Below are 17,062 nucleotides of genomic sequence, written 5' to 3' on the forward strand. Positions count from 1 at the left end.
GCAGAGTCTCTTATAGCCGACATCGAGGAAACCTGCAGCACCTTAAGGCAATACGGGCTCAAACTGAACCCGGCTAAGTGTCTCTTCGGTGTTCGAGCCGGGAAGTTTCTCGGTTACATAGTCACCGAGAAAGGAATCGAAGCCAATCCAGAAAAATTGGAAGCCTTAGCTCAAATGGCCCCGCCCCGAAACCTGAGAGAAGCCCAGAAGCTGGTCGGGCGCATCATGGCTTTGTCTCGATTCATCTCTCACTCGGCGGGACGAAGCCTTCCCTTTTTCAAGGTTCTCAGAAAGGCTCAAAAATTTCAGTGGAATGCCGACTGCGACCGGGCCCTGGAAGAATTGAAGGCTTATTTAACCCAACTTCCCCGACTGGCAAAGGCGCTCCCGGGCGAACCGCTCTTGATGTACTTTTCTACTACCGATTCAGCAGTCAGCTCGGTTCTGGTAAAGGAGGAGGAGCAGGGCCAGCAACCGGTATATTTCTTCAGTCGGCTGTTGAAGGACGCCGAGACCCGATATACCAGCTTGGAAAAGCTGGCCTGGACGGTAGTCTTGTCGACTCGGCGGCTTCGGCCTTACTTCCTCTCTCACCCGGTGACGGTCTTGACCAACAGCAACTTGGGAAAAGTGCTTACTCAACCCGAGTTCTCGGGACGCCTGGCGAAATGGACGATGGAGCTCAGCCAATACGACATTCATTACCAGCCTCGCGTGGCCATCAAAGCGCAGGCATTGGCGGATTTCCTAGCGGAAGCACACCAAGGCGAAGCCGAAGAAGAATGGAAAGCATATGTCGATGGTGCTTCCAACAAGCAAGGAAGTGGAGTCGGAGTGGTCTTGGTCTCTCCACAAGGGGAAGAAATACGGCTGGCCGTACGGTTGGGTTTCAGGGCCTCAAACAACGAGGCCGAGTACGAGGCAGTTCTCATGGGCCTGCAGGCAGCCAGAAGAGTCGGGGCTACCCGAGTGCAGCTCCTTCGGACTCCCAGTTGGTGTCCCAGCAAGTCGAGGGGAACTACGAGATCAAGAATGATCGGCTCCGTCGCTACGCGGAGGGCTTTGCAAAATTGAAGATGGAGTTCAAGGAGGTTACTCTCAGCAAGATCCCCCGAGGCGAGAACAGCAAGGCTGACGAGCTAGCCAAGTTGGCGAGCTCAGTTACCGAATGGACGGAAGAGAAGCCGATCACGCAAGTGGCTTGGATAGCTCAGATAGATCAACCCCCCAAGACGACCGACCCGGACGACTGGAGGAAGCCGATACTCACTTTCCTCCAAACCGGTGGAGTACCTGGCGATCCCGAGCAAGCCCGCCTCCTCAAAAGACGCGCCACCCGATTCACGCTGATAGGAGAGCAATTGTATCGCCGAGCCTTCTCTCGGCCATTACTCAAGTGTCTCGGTCCCGAAGACGCCGAGTATGTATTAAAGGAGGCCCACCAGGGATGTTGCGGTAATCATGCGGGAGGACGATCCCTGGCCCGGAAGGTCCTCCTAGCCGGTTACTTCTGGCCGACTCTCCAGGCGGACGCGGCGAAGTTGGTGTCCACTTGCCTCCACTGCCAAAAGTACCAGCCGTTCCAGAGACAACCAACGCAGCAATTGAAGACGGCCACCACTTCGTGCCCATTCGACCAATGGGGGATGGATATAGTCGGGCCCTTCCCGACCGGACCTCAACGGAAGAAGTTCTTGTTAGTGGCAGTCGACTATTTCTCGAAGTGGGTGGAAGCTGAAGCCTTGGCCCGAATCACTGAGGAGGCGGTGCTCAAATTCCTGTGGAAGAACATCGTGTGCCGCTACGGCATCCCGCATCGGCTTGTCTCGGACAACGGGCGACAGTTTCAAGGCAGAAAGATCCAGGAATGGTGCAAAGGACTCGGCATCCAGCAAGCCTTCACTTCGGTAGCTTATCCGCAAAGCAACGGCCAGACCGAAGTCGTCAATCGGGAAATAGTGCGAGGACTGAAGACTAAGCTGGACCACGAAGGCGGCAGTTGGGTGGAAGAGCTACCTTGCGTCCTTTGGGCATACCGCACCACTCCGAAAGAAAGCACTGGGCTTACCCCGTTCCACCTAGTGTATGGGGGGGAAGCCGTAGTTCCCATGGAGGTAGGAGTCGAGTCGGACCGCCGGCAGCACTATGATGCCGACAACGACGGCAAGCGACTCATGGAGCTGGATCTCATATCCGAGACCCGAGACCAAGCAGCCGCTCGGTTGACCGCTTACCGACAGCGCATGTGCAGTACTTACAATCGGCGAGTCATCCCTCGAGCCTTTCAAGTGGGAGACTTAGTTTGGAAGAAGGTCAAGCCCGTAGGAGATGTCGTCGGCAAGCTTGAACCCCCCTGGGAAGGCCCCTATCGAGTAGTCAAGAAGACCAGCTCAGGCGCGTACTACCTAGTGGACTCGGCCGGAAAAGAGTTGGTGCGACCTTGGAGCTCCACTCACCTTCAACCTTACCGGACTTAGCCACTAAGCGGAAGTTTTCTCCTCTTATGATCGCCTGTATCTTCGGCTGTAATCAAAGCTGATAATGAAATGACTTTTTCAGGCGCCACTCAATTACTCAAAGTTCAAACTCTCCCGACTCGGACATAGTCGGGATCGAGCAATCAGGTCTCGGACCTGCTCCTTCAGCAATCGCCCTTCTCAGGGTCCAAACTCTCCCGACTCGGACATAGTCGGGATCGAGCAATCAGGTCTCGGACCTGCTCCTTCAGCAATCGCCCTTCTCAGGGTCCAAACTCTCCCGACTCGGACATAGTCGGGATCGAGCAATCAGGTCTCGGACCTGCTCCTTCAGCAATCGCCCTTCTCAGGGTCCAAACTCTCCCGACTCGGACATAGTCGGGATCGAGCAATCAGGTCTCGGACCTGCTCCTTCAGCAATCGCCCTTCTCAGGGTCCAAACTCTCCCGACTCGGACATAGTCGGGATCGAGCAATCAGGTCTCGGACCTGCTCCTTCAGCAATCGCCCTTCTCAGGGTCCAAACTCTCCCGACTCGGACATAGTCGGGATCGAGCAATCAGGTCTCGGACCTGCTCCTTCAGCAATCGCCCTTCTCAGGGTCCAAACTCTCCCGACTCGGACATAGTCGGGATCGAGCAATCAGGTCTCGGACCTGCTCCTTCAGCAATCGCCCTTCTCAGGGTCCAAGCAATCAGGTCTCGGATCTGTCGATAATCGCCCTTCGCAAGGTACAAGTTCGACCGACTCAGACGCAGTCGGGATTGAATTAGTACTTCAAAAATGTCAAGGTCAAAATTCAACACGAGTGCTCGGCAAATAACAAGGCAAAAGCGGTTTTCATTTAACTTCGCGGGAGAAGAGGAGTACAAAAAGCGTCAAAGCGCTAGATGAGAATTACATGTCCTAATGGCCCCTCCTAGCCTCTTCAGGCAGCGCCGCCCATACTTTGTTGATATCCAGGAAATCCAGCGAGGTCCCTTCTGGAAACAGGCCCGCCTCGTACACTTGTGTCAGCGCCCCGTCATAGCCGTACTCCAACATCCGGGCAGTCTTCTCCTGATATTGGTCAAAATATTCCCGAGACGACAGCCAGGCTTCTTGGGCTGCCTTTACCCGCTCGGGCTCTTTCTCCTGGTAAGCGGCGAACTCGTCCTCTGCCGCTTTCTTCTCCACAGCCAAGTCCTCCGCCCGCTTCTTCCATGTGGCCGAGTCCTCGAGTGCCCGGGACAACTCCTTGCCCCTTTGAATTAGCTGCTCTCGGGTTTGCCTCAGGTCTTCTTGCTCTTTAGCCCGAGCCGAGGCAGTCTCCTGCTCAAAGGCCTCCGCCTTCTCCTGAGCCTTCAGCAACTCGGCTCGATACTGGGCGGCCTCTTCACCACTCTTAGTCGCGGCTGCCTTCGCCTCCGCCAGTGCCCGCTCGCGATCGGCATCCTGAGCCTTTAGGGCTTGCATCTGCCGGTCGATCACCTTGACCTCGCGGTTCAGGTAAAGGAAGCGGGTGTGCATCTCCATGTGCTCGACCCACATCTGCGTAAGAAGGCGGTTAGTGGCGAAGGGGTGCAAAGAAAAGACAAGTTAAAGGAAAGCAGAAACACTCACCCGCAATATGTGAAAGTTCCCCCGATAACTCAGCTCGGAGGTATTAATCCCCCGGAAGGAGTCACTGTTTCGGATCGCTCGGACCCGGTTCATCAGATCCTGCACCTCTGCCGGGTCGAAGGGCTCATCGGCGGCCACTCGAGTCAGAGGCAGCGTGTAGAAGTCGGCTCCGGCCGTCGAAGGGCGCATGAGCCCCGAGCCAGCCGACCCCGAGCTGGTCGGCATTGCAGCTCTCGAGGAAGATCCTCCAGTCGGGGGTACACCTCCCTCAGTCGGCCCCTCGGCCTGGGAAGCCATAGTCGTCCCGGCGGCTTCGGTTGTCGGAACCGGCTCGGACAGCGGCGGTACCGCTCCAGCAGAAGTAATCGGCGCCCCCACGGCGCCCGACTCCACGGTCGCCGCTTCAGTCGGAGCCGGCGGTACCGGGGAAGTGGTCTCCTGGCCCCGGTCGGACACACTCGCGCCAGCAGCACTCGAGGCAGGAAGATGCCCCTTGGACGCCTTGGACTTTTTGAGCCGCTTCTCCTCGCGGCGAATCGGGCTGGACTTCTTCGAACGCTTCCCTTCGCGGTCGGGCGAGCGGGAACGGCGATGCTTCTTCTTGGAGTGGGAAGAGGAGGACTTCTTTGATCGACCCTCCCCCTCCGCAGTTTCTTTGCCTTTGCTGGCCGAAGGAGGCACGTCCCTCGGCTCCGCAATCACAGGCTCTTCTTCCCGAGTGGCGGTCTCGGGCCCAGCAGATACGGGAAGATGACCCTCCCCTTCGGGTACCACCGTCGCCAGTGGCTCCACCAGCTCGGGCTCGGGAGCAGCAGAAGTCCCAGCTGCCTCTGCGGTGGTCGATTTCTTGGGCGTGACCAGCGCCTCCAAGTGCGCCCGAGTCCATTTCAAGCACTTGTTCGTTGAAGCATCCATCCAAACGTCGTCTGCCAAAAAAGAAGAAGAAAGCTAAGTTAGTCATTACAGAAGTCCGAGTAAATAAGTAACTTACCAAGTGCTGCCGGGAGCTCGGCAGCGATGGGACTCAAGCCGGCCCGGAAGAGAAGCCCCTCTTCCCCGACTAGCTTGGTGACGTCAAATTGAAGGCCCTTCAGCACTTCAAAAGCATCTATGTAGACTTTGTTTTTCTTGTAAGGCTTCAAGACAGGCAAGGCCGGAAGCTCGTCCTGCCACTCAGTCGGGAACTCGAAAGGACTCGGGGGGGAGATGTAGAAGAATTGGGGATGCCAGCCCTTGTTGGAAGAAGGATACGCGGTTAGGAAAGGGAGACCCGGTCTCGAGTTGAAGAAGAAGACGCCCTCCTTCTTCATCTTCTTCGGATAAAAGAAAAAATGGAAAACTGCGGGGTCTAAGGGGATTCGGTACATGCGGAAGACTAAGACGACTCCACAAAGGAGTCGGAAGGAATTCGGGGCAAGTTGATTCAGGGGGAGCTGGAAGTACTCGGCTACTTCCTGGAAGAAGGCCGGAATCGGGAATCGGAGTCCCCCCTCTAGCTGACCCTGGAAAAAGGTGACGCAACCGGGTGGGGGAGTGTGGAGACGATGGTGACGCTCGGGGACCTCTATCCTATACTCACTCGGGATTTCGTACTTTCAGACGAATCTTCGAGCGGGACCTCTCGGTGAAGGTGGTGACTCGGGACTCGTACCAAGGACCCGTGGACGGAACACTCGCGGATGGCTCGTCCGCTGACGGAACACTCACAGACGGTGCGTCCATTGACGGCACGGACCCCTCAGAAGTCATCTCTATGAACCGACCTCGCTAAAGAAGAGAAAAAAGGACGGAAGCAAAGGGCAGAAGCTTACTTGGTGCAGGAGGATGAAAACGGTGACGAGGAAAGAACCAGAGAGAGCGGAGAAGAAGACGAAGACGGCGGGGGAGGCGCAATGCGCCTACCCCCCGCCTATTTATACTTAACCCTAGCGGTTATCAACCGTCCGATCCGATAGGAGGAAAAAGGCGGGATCTGATGGCGACCGTCCGATGATGCACGTTTCCGAGGCGTGATACGGCGCAATTATGGCGACGATTCGGCTGTCCCATCGGACACCCCGCCGCAGTAAAGCGTGCCTCGGAAGTCATCCACACCATGCCGATCACGTGCGCGCCGGCCGAATCATCCAATGTCCTCCCGACACGTGGCAGCCCGTCACTGGAGGTCCATCGCAGGAATATCAACCGGCACAACTCGACTCGGACTCGGTCTAGTCAGTCGAACACACGTCTCCTTCGACTAGACTAGTGGGAAGGCTAGTGTTACGGTCGTAAGGATACGGGTACGGATCCGACCGAGAGACACGGCCGAGTCGAGTCAACCATCCGGGGACAGTCGGCTGGAACATTAGGGCCCGGATCCAGGTCCCGGGGTAATCGCCCAGAAGGTCTCCATCCAAACCCGACGGCCCGGTGGGCCCGCCGAGGAGACGAATAATCTCACCGGGCCGACTCCCAGATAATCCGAGTGGGTGGCATACCCGACTCACCGACGCCCAGATAATCCGAGTGGGAGCAGCATCACCGACCCGACTGAGCAGAGCACCCGACTCGACCCAAGGAGTCGGGGCCGAATCGTACCTTCTGTCACTGACCACTCCCTCTCTTGTCCTACTGACCACTCCATCTGACAAACACGCCGCTGGGTATGGCCACGCGCCGTCTAGACGTACTCCACTGTCAGCAGTGTACTTCCTCATTAAAGACAGCACCCCTCTCAGGTACGGAGAGTACCTTCAAGGTAAGGTTCACCTTGCTTTGCCCGTGGTACGGCCCGACTCTCCCTTATATAAGGCGAGCCCCTGTGAAGGGGCCAGGTACGCTCACAGTTCCTCACTTCTTCCATTCTCGTTTTCTCTTCTGCTACCGCTGACTTAAGCATCGGAGTGGTCTCGCCGGTCCCGCCGGCCGTCCATCTCACGGTGTCTGTGTTTGCAGGCCTCCGGCGATCGTCAGCCAGTCTCAGCCGTTTTCCCGCACAGTGCCCCTGAGGAAGTGTCGTGTGCGCCCAGAAGAGGTTCTTGACGGGAACAAGGATCATGCCATCGTTTAAAGGTCGATGGTTCACTATCAAGAAGAAATAGTGAACCTATATGGTGTGGATGTTCGAGAACTAAAAATTCGGTGAAGAAGCAACTGTTGTTTCTCTTCGCGTTCCTTGCTTCCATCACAGATTTGCAACTTCCTTTGGCTCTGGAATGACAGGCCCTTGGGAGGTACTAATCCTAGGAGAATTAGTAACCAATGGTAAACTTTGGAAGAGATTATATGGTCGGCAGCAACAAGAAACCCTAGCAAGGTGGGCGGCACCAACTTGAGAAGAGCCTCCTTGTTGGACGATGACAAGAAGAAAAAGAGGAGTTTGTGTTGCATTGAAAATCTAACAATTAGATTTTTAATCTCTGTGTATAACTCTTCATAAGAGTTATATTTATAGGTGTTTAATAGATAATTTTGTTCAGAAAAATTAACAGAATCTGTTAAATCAAACTCTTATCTTTTAGCCTCAAGTTTGATTAACAATCAAGCCGAGTTGGTTCAAAATCAAACCACATTTAATAAAAACTAAATCAATTTAGTTTATAATTAAACTAAAGAGAGTCTACTTTGTCTTCAAAAAGACGTTGTCCATACGTGATTTCTTTCCGGCAAAATATCTTTCATATTTATCCTTCGTCTAGTCCAACTAGACTTAATCTCTCTCAATTTGAGAATCAAATTCTCAAACTTATTTTATATCTCTTGGAAAAACTCATAGTGCATGTGACTTTATAGATTTTTGATTTATATTGGTCGTATATAATTAATCATTAATTACGGATCAATAATGAGTGACACCTAGCAATACATCATGAACCCCAATTAATCAAAAAATCATAGTTGATTCTAAAATCACTTTTAAACCTTTCAGCAGCTATGGTTGATCATGTCTCTGTTCCTTTTAATCATTTTATACTTACTTAGTTTAGGACATGATTTATGTGTCAGTCCCTACTAGACTACTTACATCACAGTACCTAATCTAAATTGTAGTTCTTTGTCCTACGAATTCAAGTTACTCAAAATAACTATCCAAGAGTACCATCCTCTTAACGTGTTATTGCTTTAGCTAATAAAGACTTATGAGTAACAATTCTGATAAGTAGTCATAGGGTATACATCTCCTAATTAAAAGAGTGGTGAATCTTCTGTTGACTACTCAAACATCTTCGGACACTTCAACTTATATCCAATTATGTCGGGTTCATACCTCTATAGAAATGCTTGTTTGAGATGTCGAAGTAGAAGTTTCCATAACCAAGATGACTTGAATACCTCAAGTCGAAAAAATATTACACTCGAACTACAATGAGATCTTCGTAGACATTCATAGAATCACATGAAATCTCATGACAGATTACTTCAATCAGTTACCTTTAACTAGCATACATATGTTAACTCTTAACATCCTAATATTACCAGTAAGGATCGATTATTTGATAAAACAAAAAGTCTAACATATACTAGTATCACAGAATTAATAATATACAATCTCATCGATTCATTGATTAAGAAATATTTCAATATGTACATAATTACACATATAGAAGATATCCACTAATTATGACCAAATCGTAATTTTTCTCATACTATATATTATATTGTGAACCTCATTAATTAAATTTAAAATCAAATGAAATACAAAAAAAATGCATACTCAAATAACGAATTTACTTATCCAATAAATAATACAATATTTAAGATAATAGTTTTAGAACACCTCTCAAATATAATATAAGATCATCATTGTGATTCTTAAACCTCCCAAGAACTTATTTGCGATTTCACTCAGATGTTTAAGCCGTCAATATGTTCTTGAAGCTCCTAATAACATCTCGTCGATGTCTTCTTTAAAGCAATCCAACTTATAAATCAATCAAGATGGTTCAATCAATCCTGCTTAGTTGGATTTGAGATGAGCCTTTTTTTGATACCACTACCACACCTATATCTTGATAAGCTTCTTCTGAGCTCTGCTTCCTCCTACTTGTTCTTTTATTCGTCATACAGGTGAACAACTATAGATTATAAGTTTAAGGCCTTCAAAGTTACTGACCTGCGCAAACCAGTTTTGCCAAAGTTATGCACCGTTCGAAGTTTAGAAGAATTGAAAGGCGTTCAAATTCAGATCGTTCCTGCAAATGCATGAGTACACAAGAGGACGAGAAGAGTGTCATTCATGGATCGGATTGGATTGGATTCCATTGAGGCACAAACTTTATGATTGATGCTAAAAGATAAAATAAGAAGAAAGAAAACAAATGGAGAAGACCTATCTTTCGTATCCATCACCTCATACACCGATGTGTGCGTCCCCTAATTACTGAACTACTCATGACTCAAACAGCTGAAAAACGATTTCTAAGAAATTAGCATCGATTATGGAATGATAATGCTAAAAGCTTCAGCATGATTTGCGGCATCAAACAGTTGGGAATCTGTTCCCTTACTGTATCGATGTAGTGCCAAAAGAAAGAGCTAGTGAGCATTTGTAGTGCTCCCAGCTGTGAAGACTAAAGCCTTCCCATCAGTAGGATTAATGATCATCATCTCTACTAACCTGCAAACCAAGTCAATTGTTTGGTCCGGATAAAATATAACAATATTCAGAGGTTGAAATGTTTCCTTTGAGCTTCTTTAAACTTAGCTTCTGCTCAAATTCAGCAGAAGCAACACTGTTCATGCAGTCGGCCGGGAAACGCAGCAGAAGCAACTCAATAAATACTGAACCATTTGGCAGAAGGCAGCCCAATAAATGCCTTGCCTTCTGCCATGAGCATTTATGTGATCTTTATGAATCCATCCTCCGCATAACTATCCCTTGACTTTTGGACCCTCCTGCTCAGTGATGCAAGTCTCCATTACACACTTGCTTAGCTTGCAGGGTACTTCCACCATTGGCCATGGCGTCAATAGAGTGGAGTCTTCATGTGAAAGTGGTTCCTGGTTTGTATTGGAGCAGTCGTTTTCATTTGACAAAGTAGCAGCGTCGAGCTAGATGGAGTCGGTGAGGTCGAGTAGAATCCCACTAACGCTGCGGATGTATCGTAGTGTGGCAACTGGCAGCCTAGTGAGTGTGCCCTGCGAGTCACGCAATGAGGAAATTAAACTACAAGCAGAGGCATCAGAATTGCGAGCTACCCCACGCGAAGTGAGAGCAGTGCGGTCTGCCGCGTTGAAACCCAACTCAGCCTTTATTGCGTCGCCCGCCTGTCAGCTCCTCAACTGCCCCCCTTCCGTCGCGCTATATCCCTTTACCATCCACACCTGCAGCGTATCCACCATATCCATCCAACCATGAAGGCCTCCTCCCTCCTCCTCTTCTCCCTCCTCCTCCTCCTCGCCACCGCCTCCTTCGCGGCCCGCGATTTCCAAGCCGAACTCTCCAAGAACAAGGGGCACAACGGCGGCGGCGGCGGCGGCGGGGGTGGCTTCGCGGGCAGCATCCCTGGATTCGGCTCCGTCCCTGGCGGGTTCAACATCCCCGGAAACGGCGGCGGGTTCAACATCCCCGGCATGGGCGGCGGGTGGGGCGCAGGCTACGGCGGCCCCTCCGGCGGGTACTCCCGCGGCGGCGTGGTGCGGCCCTCCGTCGTCTGCTCCGACCGAGGACCCTGCTACAAGAAGCGGCTGACCTGCCCGGCCAAGTGCTTCAGCTCCTACAGCCACTCCGGAAAGGGGTACGGCGGGGGCGGCGGCGGCGGCGGCTGCACCATCGACTGCAAGAAGCGCTGCGTCGCGTACTGCTGACGGATTTCCTTCTCGATCGCGGCGTCTCCCTGGCCCTCTCCGCACCTGCAGTAGTCTAAATGTATTATTTTGCGTCAGACTGGTAATTAACGTTGCTATTTTTGAGCTTATCTTTATCAGAATACGTAGACGTGTGTATTTGCTATATGAATAAAGAGGGCTATACATTATATTATATTATATATACATAGGGGTGTAATCGAACCGAGCCAAGTCGAACAGTAAGAGGCTCGAGCTCGAGCTCGATTCGTTTTTCCGAAGCTCGAGTTCGGCTCGAGTTCGATTCGAGCTTTAATTCTTAAGCTCGAGTTCGGCTCGTAATGAAATTAAATAGTTCGCAAACGGCTCGAGCTCGGCTCGAAAAGGCTCGTTTTAAAATTAAACGAATTCAGTTCGAGTTTGGTTCGAAAATAGTTCGTTTAAAAGTTAAACGAGCTTAGTTCGAGTTTGGCTCATTAATATATAATATTTATAATTAATGTTATATATATATATATATATATATATTTGTGAATCTCTTAATAAACATGTTCGTGAGCTTTTAAACGAACATGTTCGCGAACACGTTCGTGAGCCTTTAAACGAACATGTTCGCGAGCTCACGAACCAAATACTGTTAAGCTCGAGCTCGACTCGATAATATTTTCGAGCTCGAAATCAAACTCGAGCTCGGCTCATTAACTTAATTGAACGAACTCAAACGAACTTTTTTTCGAGCCGAGACTCGAATAGCTCGTGAGCAGCTTGGCTCGTTTACACCCCTATATATACATATATCGTTTTAATCAGAATATATGTTGAGTTTTTTTAAACGGTATTTGTATTATTTTTAGTTTTAGAATGGCATTTTCTGAGATATGAATGAAAATTTCTTCACTAAAAATGCTGAAACACTGTAGTCTGATTTATGCATTAAATTCTAATCCTGAAGATAAATATGTTTTTTTAATTTATCTATTGGATAAATTAGGAGTGCAGAAGAGAGGGATGGCAATAACGCCTAATAGGTCGAACTTGATATCGAAAGGAAATCTTATAATAAGAAGATTATCTATGATATGATAAATTATATTTTAAAGTAGCTTTTCATCTATGTGATTAATAATGTAATTTTAAAATTATAGTAAAATATTTAATTTTGAAATTAACTCAAAATTATTTAGGAAATATAAACGGTATTTTAGTGAACCGCGTATGCAGATTTGGGATTTTAATTTCCGGAGTATGGTTGAGTTTGTTACGATGTAGCAGAGTTGTTGAAGTAGGTAGGCATTGAATTTCAGCAAAGCTGAGATAATATCCTTCTTAATCGTGGTCAACTACAATTTTTCGATTTATCTCCTCATATATGGTCATAGGATCAACGTATGAAGTTGTTGGAGTGACGGATTTCACTTTTTGCTAAAGAAGTGTATTTTTCATTTTGCATATTTAACTTTTATAATATCTAAATTATGTAGTATATTTTTGAAATGCTCTTCGTCTTTCTTTTACATTGTTCTGTCCAATACACCGTGGATAGTTTCAACTTTCAACAGTGGTTCAAGGATTACCAACGTGCATGCTCCTGAAGAGAGGTTGCGAAAGGAGAAGAAGTATCTTGCAAACTATTCAAAAAGAGGGTTAGAATGATACCGGAGTGGATCCCGACAAGTCACTCCGACGCTCAAGTTAAGGTTCGGTGTGAGGAAAGAGTCTAATAACTTAGGGGAGTTAGGGTTTATGTGTGTGTATCTATACTCATGGGTATGAGTTACCTTTTTATAATAGTTGATCTCTGAATTATTAATAATCGTTTAAGAAATATTATGACATACTTGTTCTGTTTTAAAAAGATTCTTTTTGTTTATATATATTTGAGAATGCGTTCTCATTTTTACGAAAAAATTGATTCGGTGCTCCCCAATTTAAACGGAATGACTGTGTCTCCATATAAGAGTCACACTCCAGAGGTTGACCCTAGACGTAGGAAGTGTACCCAAACCAAGTCATGAGGTCGACCCATAATGTATATAGTGTGCTCAGACCGAATCATAAGGTCGGCACATAATATCAGAAGCATGCTGAGACTGAGACAAGAGGTCGGCACATATTGCAGGAAACATACCGAGACCAAAGTAAAGGTCGGCACATACTGTAGGAGGCATACCGAGAACGAAGCAAGAGGTTGGCATATGCTGTAGGAAGCATATCGAGACCAGAACAGGAGGTCGACACATGCTATGAGAAGCATACCGACACCGGAGCAGAAGGTCCGCACATGCTGTTGGGAGTATACTGCGAATAGGAAGCATGCCGAGATCAGAGCAAGAGGTTCACATATGCTGTAGGAAGTATGCCGAGATCAGAGCAGTAGGACAGGTTTTTAAATTCATGAAGAAAGAGAAAGTTAAATCAATCATCATGCTTACATACTTTTCTACATTTTTGTAAACCCATATTTATAAAATATCAACGTCATCGTTCGAGACCCATACCGGATCATACACTATCTAACCGTTTTATCTGAAATTTACTGATAGATTTAAAAAGCTTTGAATCATTTTAAATCAAAATTAATATACTTTTAAAAATCTCCTTAATTATTTATGCTTACGGATCTCAATTTGATAGTTTTTCCCATGAACTAATCCTGGGATTTCTCTAGATTTTTATTCTACCTATTCAAAATTTCATTGCCTCTCATTTACATTATCAAATTCAAATTTAAAGAGATAAATATATTAAAAAAACTTTCAGAAATATATTAATTTTAATTTAAAATAATTCAAAGTTCTTTAAATTTATTAATTAGTTTAGACTAATCGACTGATTGATCTTTAACATTTGAAATTTTAAAAATTTTATATTTTCTAATTAAGAGAATTTTAGGAACTCATTGGTGGTTAGAATTGTCAAGTTGGGTTAGATTTGTTAGATTGGTCTATCCTGCTAAATAATTTAAGTAGATTGAATTGAAATTTTATCAATCTATTTTAAAACGAATTTACCAAATGGACCAACCTGTCTAGGCCCATGATTCGACAGGTTAATCCATAGGTTGAGAAAAAAATCTTCTAAAATTTAAAATTAAAATAAAAAATTTAATAGACTTGTAGACTCGGATTGCCTGCAGATTAAGAAAAAGTTTTTTTTCTTTTAAAATTTAAAATTAAAATGAAAAATTCAATAGACTTGTGGACCCGATCCACCTAATTTATAATCCAAATTTAAAATTTTTAATATTTTTTTATTTTTTAATAAATTCATGACTTAATCGTCTAATCTGCAATCTACCCGTCTAGCCCCGTCCCACTATAAGATGGGTTTAAATATCAAAATGTAAAATGTAAAAGTTGTTCATCTCTCTGTTATGGTATATTTTATAAATTAAATTTAGATATCACTATCTAAATTTTACAAATTTTATTTTCAATTATAAATTTGGGACTTAGATTTACTTTTTTATCTATCTACAGCTGTATATATTAATTGAACTTAAAATGTTATATGTAAGTCTGTTAATTGAAAAAAAAAACAAGCTTATTGAGCTTAATCCAAATTTGTACTAATTAAGATTATTTTATTTACAACTTCAAAAACATGTCCTAAATATTAATTTAAAAATATTCCATAGGCATCATCCCGGTCAACCGTCGGTCAACGTCTGCAGATGACATCACCTCCCCACAATCCTGGATGCGGTCGCGCAAGCTCGCCTTTTTCTTCTCCGGAACGGCGCTGAGATCCGGCACGAACCTACTCCGCCCTCTACCACGTCCTCCCCTCCTCTTCCCGCCGCCGGTTTCCACCGCCGGGAGCACCGGCGGCGCCGCTGCTTCTTCCCCTTTGCCGCTCCGCCGCTCCAGCGCTGCGCTCGCCTTTACTGCTAGCGCCGCGAGGTCCTCCGCCTGGAGCGGGCGCCTCAGCATCGCCCGCGGGAGCACGAAGTAGAGCTGCCCCTGTCTCAGCTCCTCCGCCGCGCGCACCTCCGGCGCCGACGCCTCGATCTCCATGTTGTCCGCGTCGCACACGAAGAACCGCACCCCGTCCTTCCCGAGAACGCCTCCCGCCGTCACCGGCCGCTGGTACTCGCGGAGGCCGCCGTCGGGGAGAACCACTACAATCGCTGTCGTAGCGTTGGCGGGCGCAGCGGCATCGCACGAGTGACAGCCCCCCATTGCCGCCGTGAGCGTGGAGAAAGGCGACGCCGACGCTTTTGTTTTCTCTTCCTTTCTATTTCGGGTGTTTCCGTTCTGCTCCGGCGACGACGAGCGAGTTGAGTTTTATAGTGAGGCGATGTATCGACAGCCTGTAAATCTGCAATGCCGATGAGACTGAGAACAGCTATGATGGGTCCAAAATGGGGCCCAAGTTGATCATAATTACGTTACTGACACTCGTGCCCAGTGATAGAATCGCGTCGGATTCTTCACCACCGCGCGACGACGTAGAAGAATAGGGACAAAATAGTAAATTGATCGGAAGATTTGTCGCGTAGTATGACGGCAGGGGCAATTTGGTAAATCGTTTTCCGAGCGTGAGTGCTTTGTCCGATAGTGACGTTGCAAGATCCGACAGCCAGGTTGGCAATCGGAAGCAATGCAGCAAGGCCCCCGGGATCCACAGGTGGAAAACGGGCCACGTGGCTCGTGAATACAGCTTATATAAAGATTTTTGGATAAAAATGACTTTTTTTTTTCAAATGTGTCAGGTTTTTTTTTTATAAAAAGCGCCCATTTTCACTATTTTAGGAGATATATTTATTTAAATTTTTTAAATATTATTCTAATACTATTTAATATTATTATCTCTTATTTAAATTTATCATTTAATTTTTTATACAATTCATAATTATTATGAGACGATTCAAAAATTATAACAACTAAATAATTACAACTATTATAATACGATTTTATCTTAGTATATTGGAAAATCTTTGTATCATTTTATAAAGAAATTAGTGAGGTGGAATATTATTTTGATAAAAATAAAATAAAATAGGATGCTTTTTTTTAAGATAATGACGGTGGATATTTCTATATAAAGTATTTTTGATGTAATTAATTGATGAGAATTATAAAGGCTAACTTTTAAGGTTATGAAAATGACCATAATATTATCTCTCATGCAAAATATGTGAAAATATATATTTTTACAATAAAAACTGTGAAAATGTGAAAATATTAGTTTTATTCGATCACAAAAAAACTGTGAAAATAAAAAAAAAACTCACCAGGCGGCGAAATAATTATAAATCATATCATTCTCTTTGTGGTAATTAATTAATTAATGGGCATCCAATTATTTGGGCCCCACCTGAGAATCTAATGCCACCACCCACTTTGTCGTACGTTATCTTATCCACCCTTTCCACTTTTAATTAACTGAGTAAACAGAATTTGATTTTGACAAAGTTTATTTTCATTTCTTAAGATCTTATCGTTAATGCAACAAGCATAATACTGCAATCCCCAAATTCAAGGGAAGGCGAAGGCGTCGTCGAGCCACGACGAGTAGTTTGGCTCCTGCTCGACGACGTTCTTCTCCTTCGTCTCCCTCCCGCCGTCCGAGGAGGGCGGCGCCGCCGCCGGCTTCAGCAGCGTCCGAATAGCACTCCGGAACCAGGCGACGCGCTTCCGGTGGCGGATCCGCCGCAGCACCACCTCCCTGTCCAACGACCTCGGCTCGCCTGCCGCCGCCTTGAGGCAGAGGCAGCTGCTCACCGCCGTGGCCGGGAGACCTAGCGCGCTCTCGCCGCCGTCGGGGGAGGGAGGAGCTTTGTGGGCGATTAAGGAAGGCATTAGATTTACAGCGATGATTAGTGGAATTAAATGGAATTAGGACCGTGTGTTTATAGAAGCCTGCAAGGGGAAAGGGAAGCGAAAGCCGGGTTCGGATGGATCGCGTAAACCCGTTAACCCGTCTTCAAGACCCGATATTAAATTTCAACGTTTGCGAATTTCCTTTTACAAAAAGACCGTCGTCCTGTCGCTATTGTCTCACGTACCCGTTCAAACGCTGAACCTGCGGTGCTCATGCGGTCCCCACTCCGAGATTCTCTCTGGACTCTGGTAGACGCGTCGTGTATTGGCCCCACCGTCGTCCTTCTACCAAGTCCCAAGTGGCCAGCGTGGGCCCCTCTCTCTCTCTCTCTCTCGCTTTACTAACCAGCAGTTGCTTCTCTGCTTAACTTTCTCTCTCTTTCATTCTCGC

The 17,062-nt window shown here is 46.9% G+C and overlaps 3 protein-coding genes across 3 annotated transcripts; 1 reads left to right on the plus strand and 2 right to left on the minus strand.

Annotated features, from left to right (window-relative positions):
- The first annotated feature begins 10,248 nt into the window (after positions 1–10,248).
- LOC141830230 (uncharacterized) lies at positions 10,249–11,042 on the plus strand. Its single transcript, XM_074717715.1, has one exon. The coding sequence runs from the start codon at positions 10,415–10,417 to the stop codon at positions 10,865–10,867; it is 453 nt and encodes a 150-aa protein (XP_074573816.1). The 5' UTR covers positions 10,249–10,414; the 3' UTR covers positions 10,868–11,042.
- A 3,388-nt stretch (positions 11,043–14,430) lies between these two features.
- On the minus strand, positions 14,431–15,092 carry LOC141830078 (uncharacterized). The gene has a single exon (XM_074717558.1). It carries the CDS (start codon positions 15,025–15,027, stop codon positions 14,467–14,469), a length of 561 nt encoding a protein of 186 aa, XP_074573659.1. The 5' UTR covers positions 15,028–15,092; the 3' UTR covers positions 14,431–14,466.
- A 1,042-nt stretch (positions 15,093–16,134) lies between these two features.
- LOC141828826 (uncharacterized) lies at positions 16,135–16,650 on the minus strand. Its single transcript, XM_074716210.1, has one exon. It carries the CDS (start codon positions 16,648–16,650, stop codon positions 16,327–16,329), a length of 324 nt encoding a protein of 107 aa, XP_074572311.1. The 3' UTR covers positions 16,135–16,326.
- Between the last annotated feature and the right edge of the window lie 412 nt (positions 16,651–17,062).

This window comes from Curcuma longa, chromosome 5, assembly GCF_044706935.1.
Source record: "Curcuma longa cultivar G26 ecotype Majalengka, Jawa Barat chromosome 5, ITB_CL_G26_1.1, whole genome shotgun sequence".
Classification (NCBI taxonomy): domain Eukaryota; kingdom Viridiplantae; phylum Streptophyta; class Magnoliopsida; order Zingiberales; family Zingiberaceae; genus Curcuma; species Curcuma longa.

Coding starts and splice junctions, on each gene's coding strand:
- LOC141830230 (XM_074717715.1), top strand. CDS start 10,415: ATGAAGGCCTCCTCCCTCCTCCTCTTCTCCCTCCTCCTCCTCCTCGCC.
- LOC141830078 (XM_074717558.1), bottom strand. CDS start 15,027: ATGGGGGGCTGTCACTCGTGCGATGCCGCTGCGCCCGCCAACGCTACG.
- LOC141828826 (XM_074716210.1), bottom strand. CDS start 16,650: ATGCCTTCCTTAATCGCCCACAAAGCTCCTCCCTCCCCCGACGGCGGC.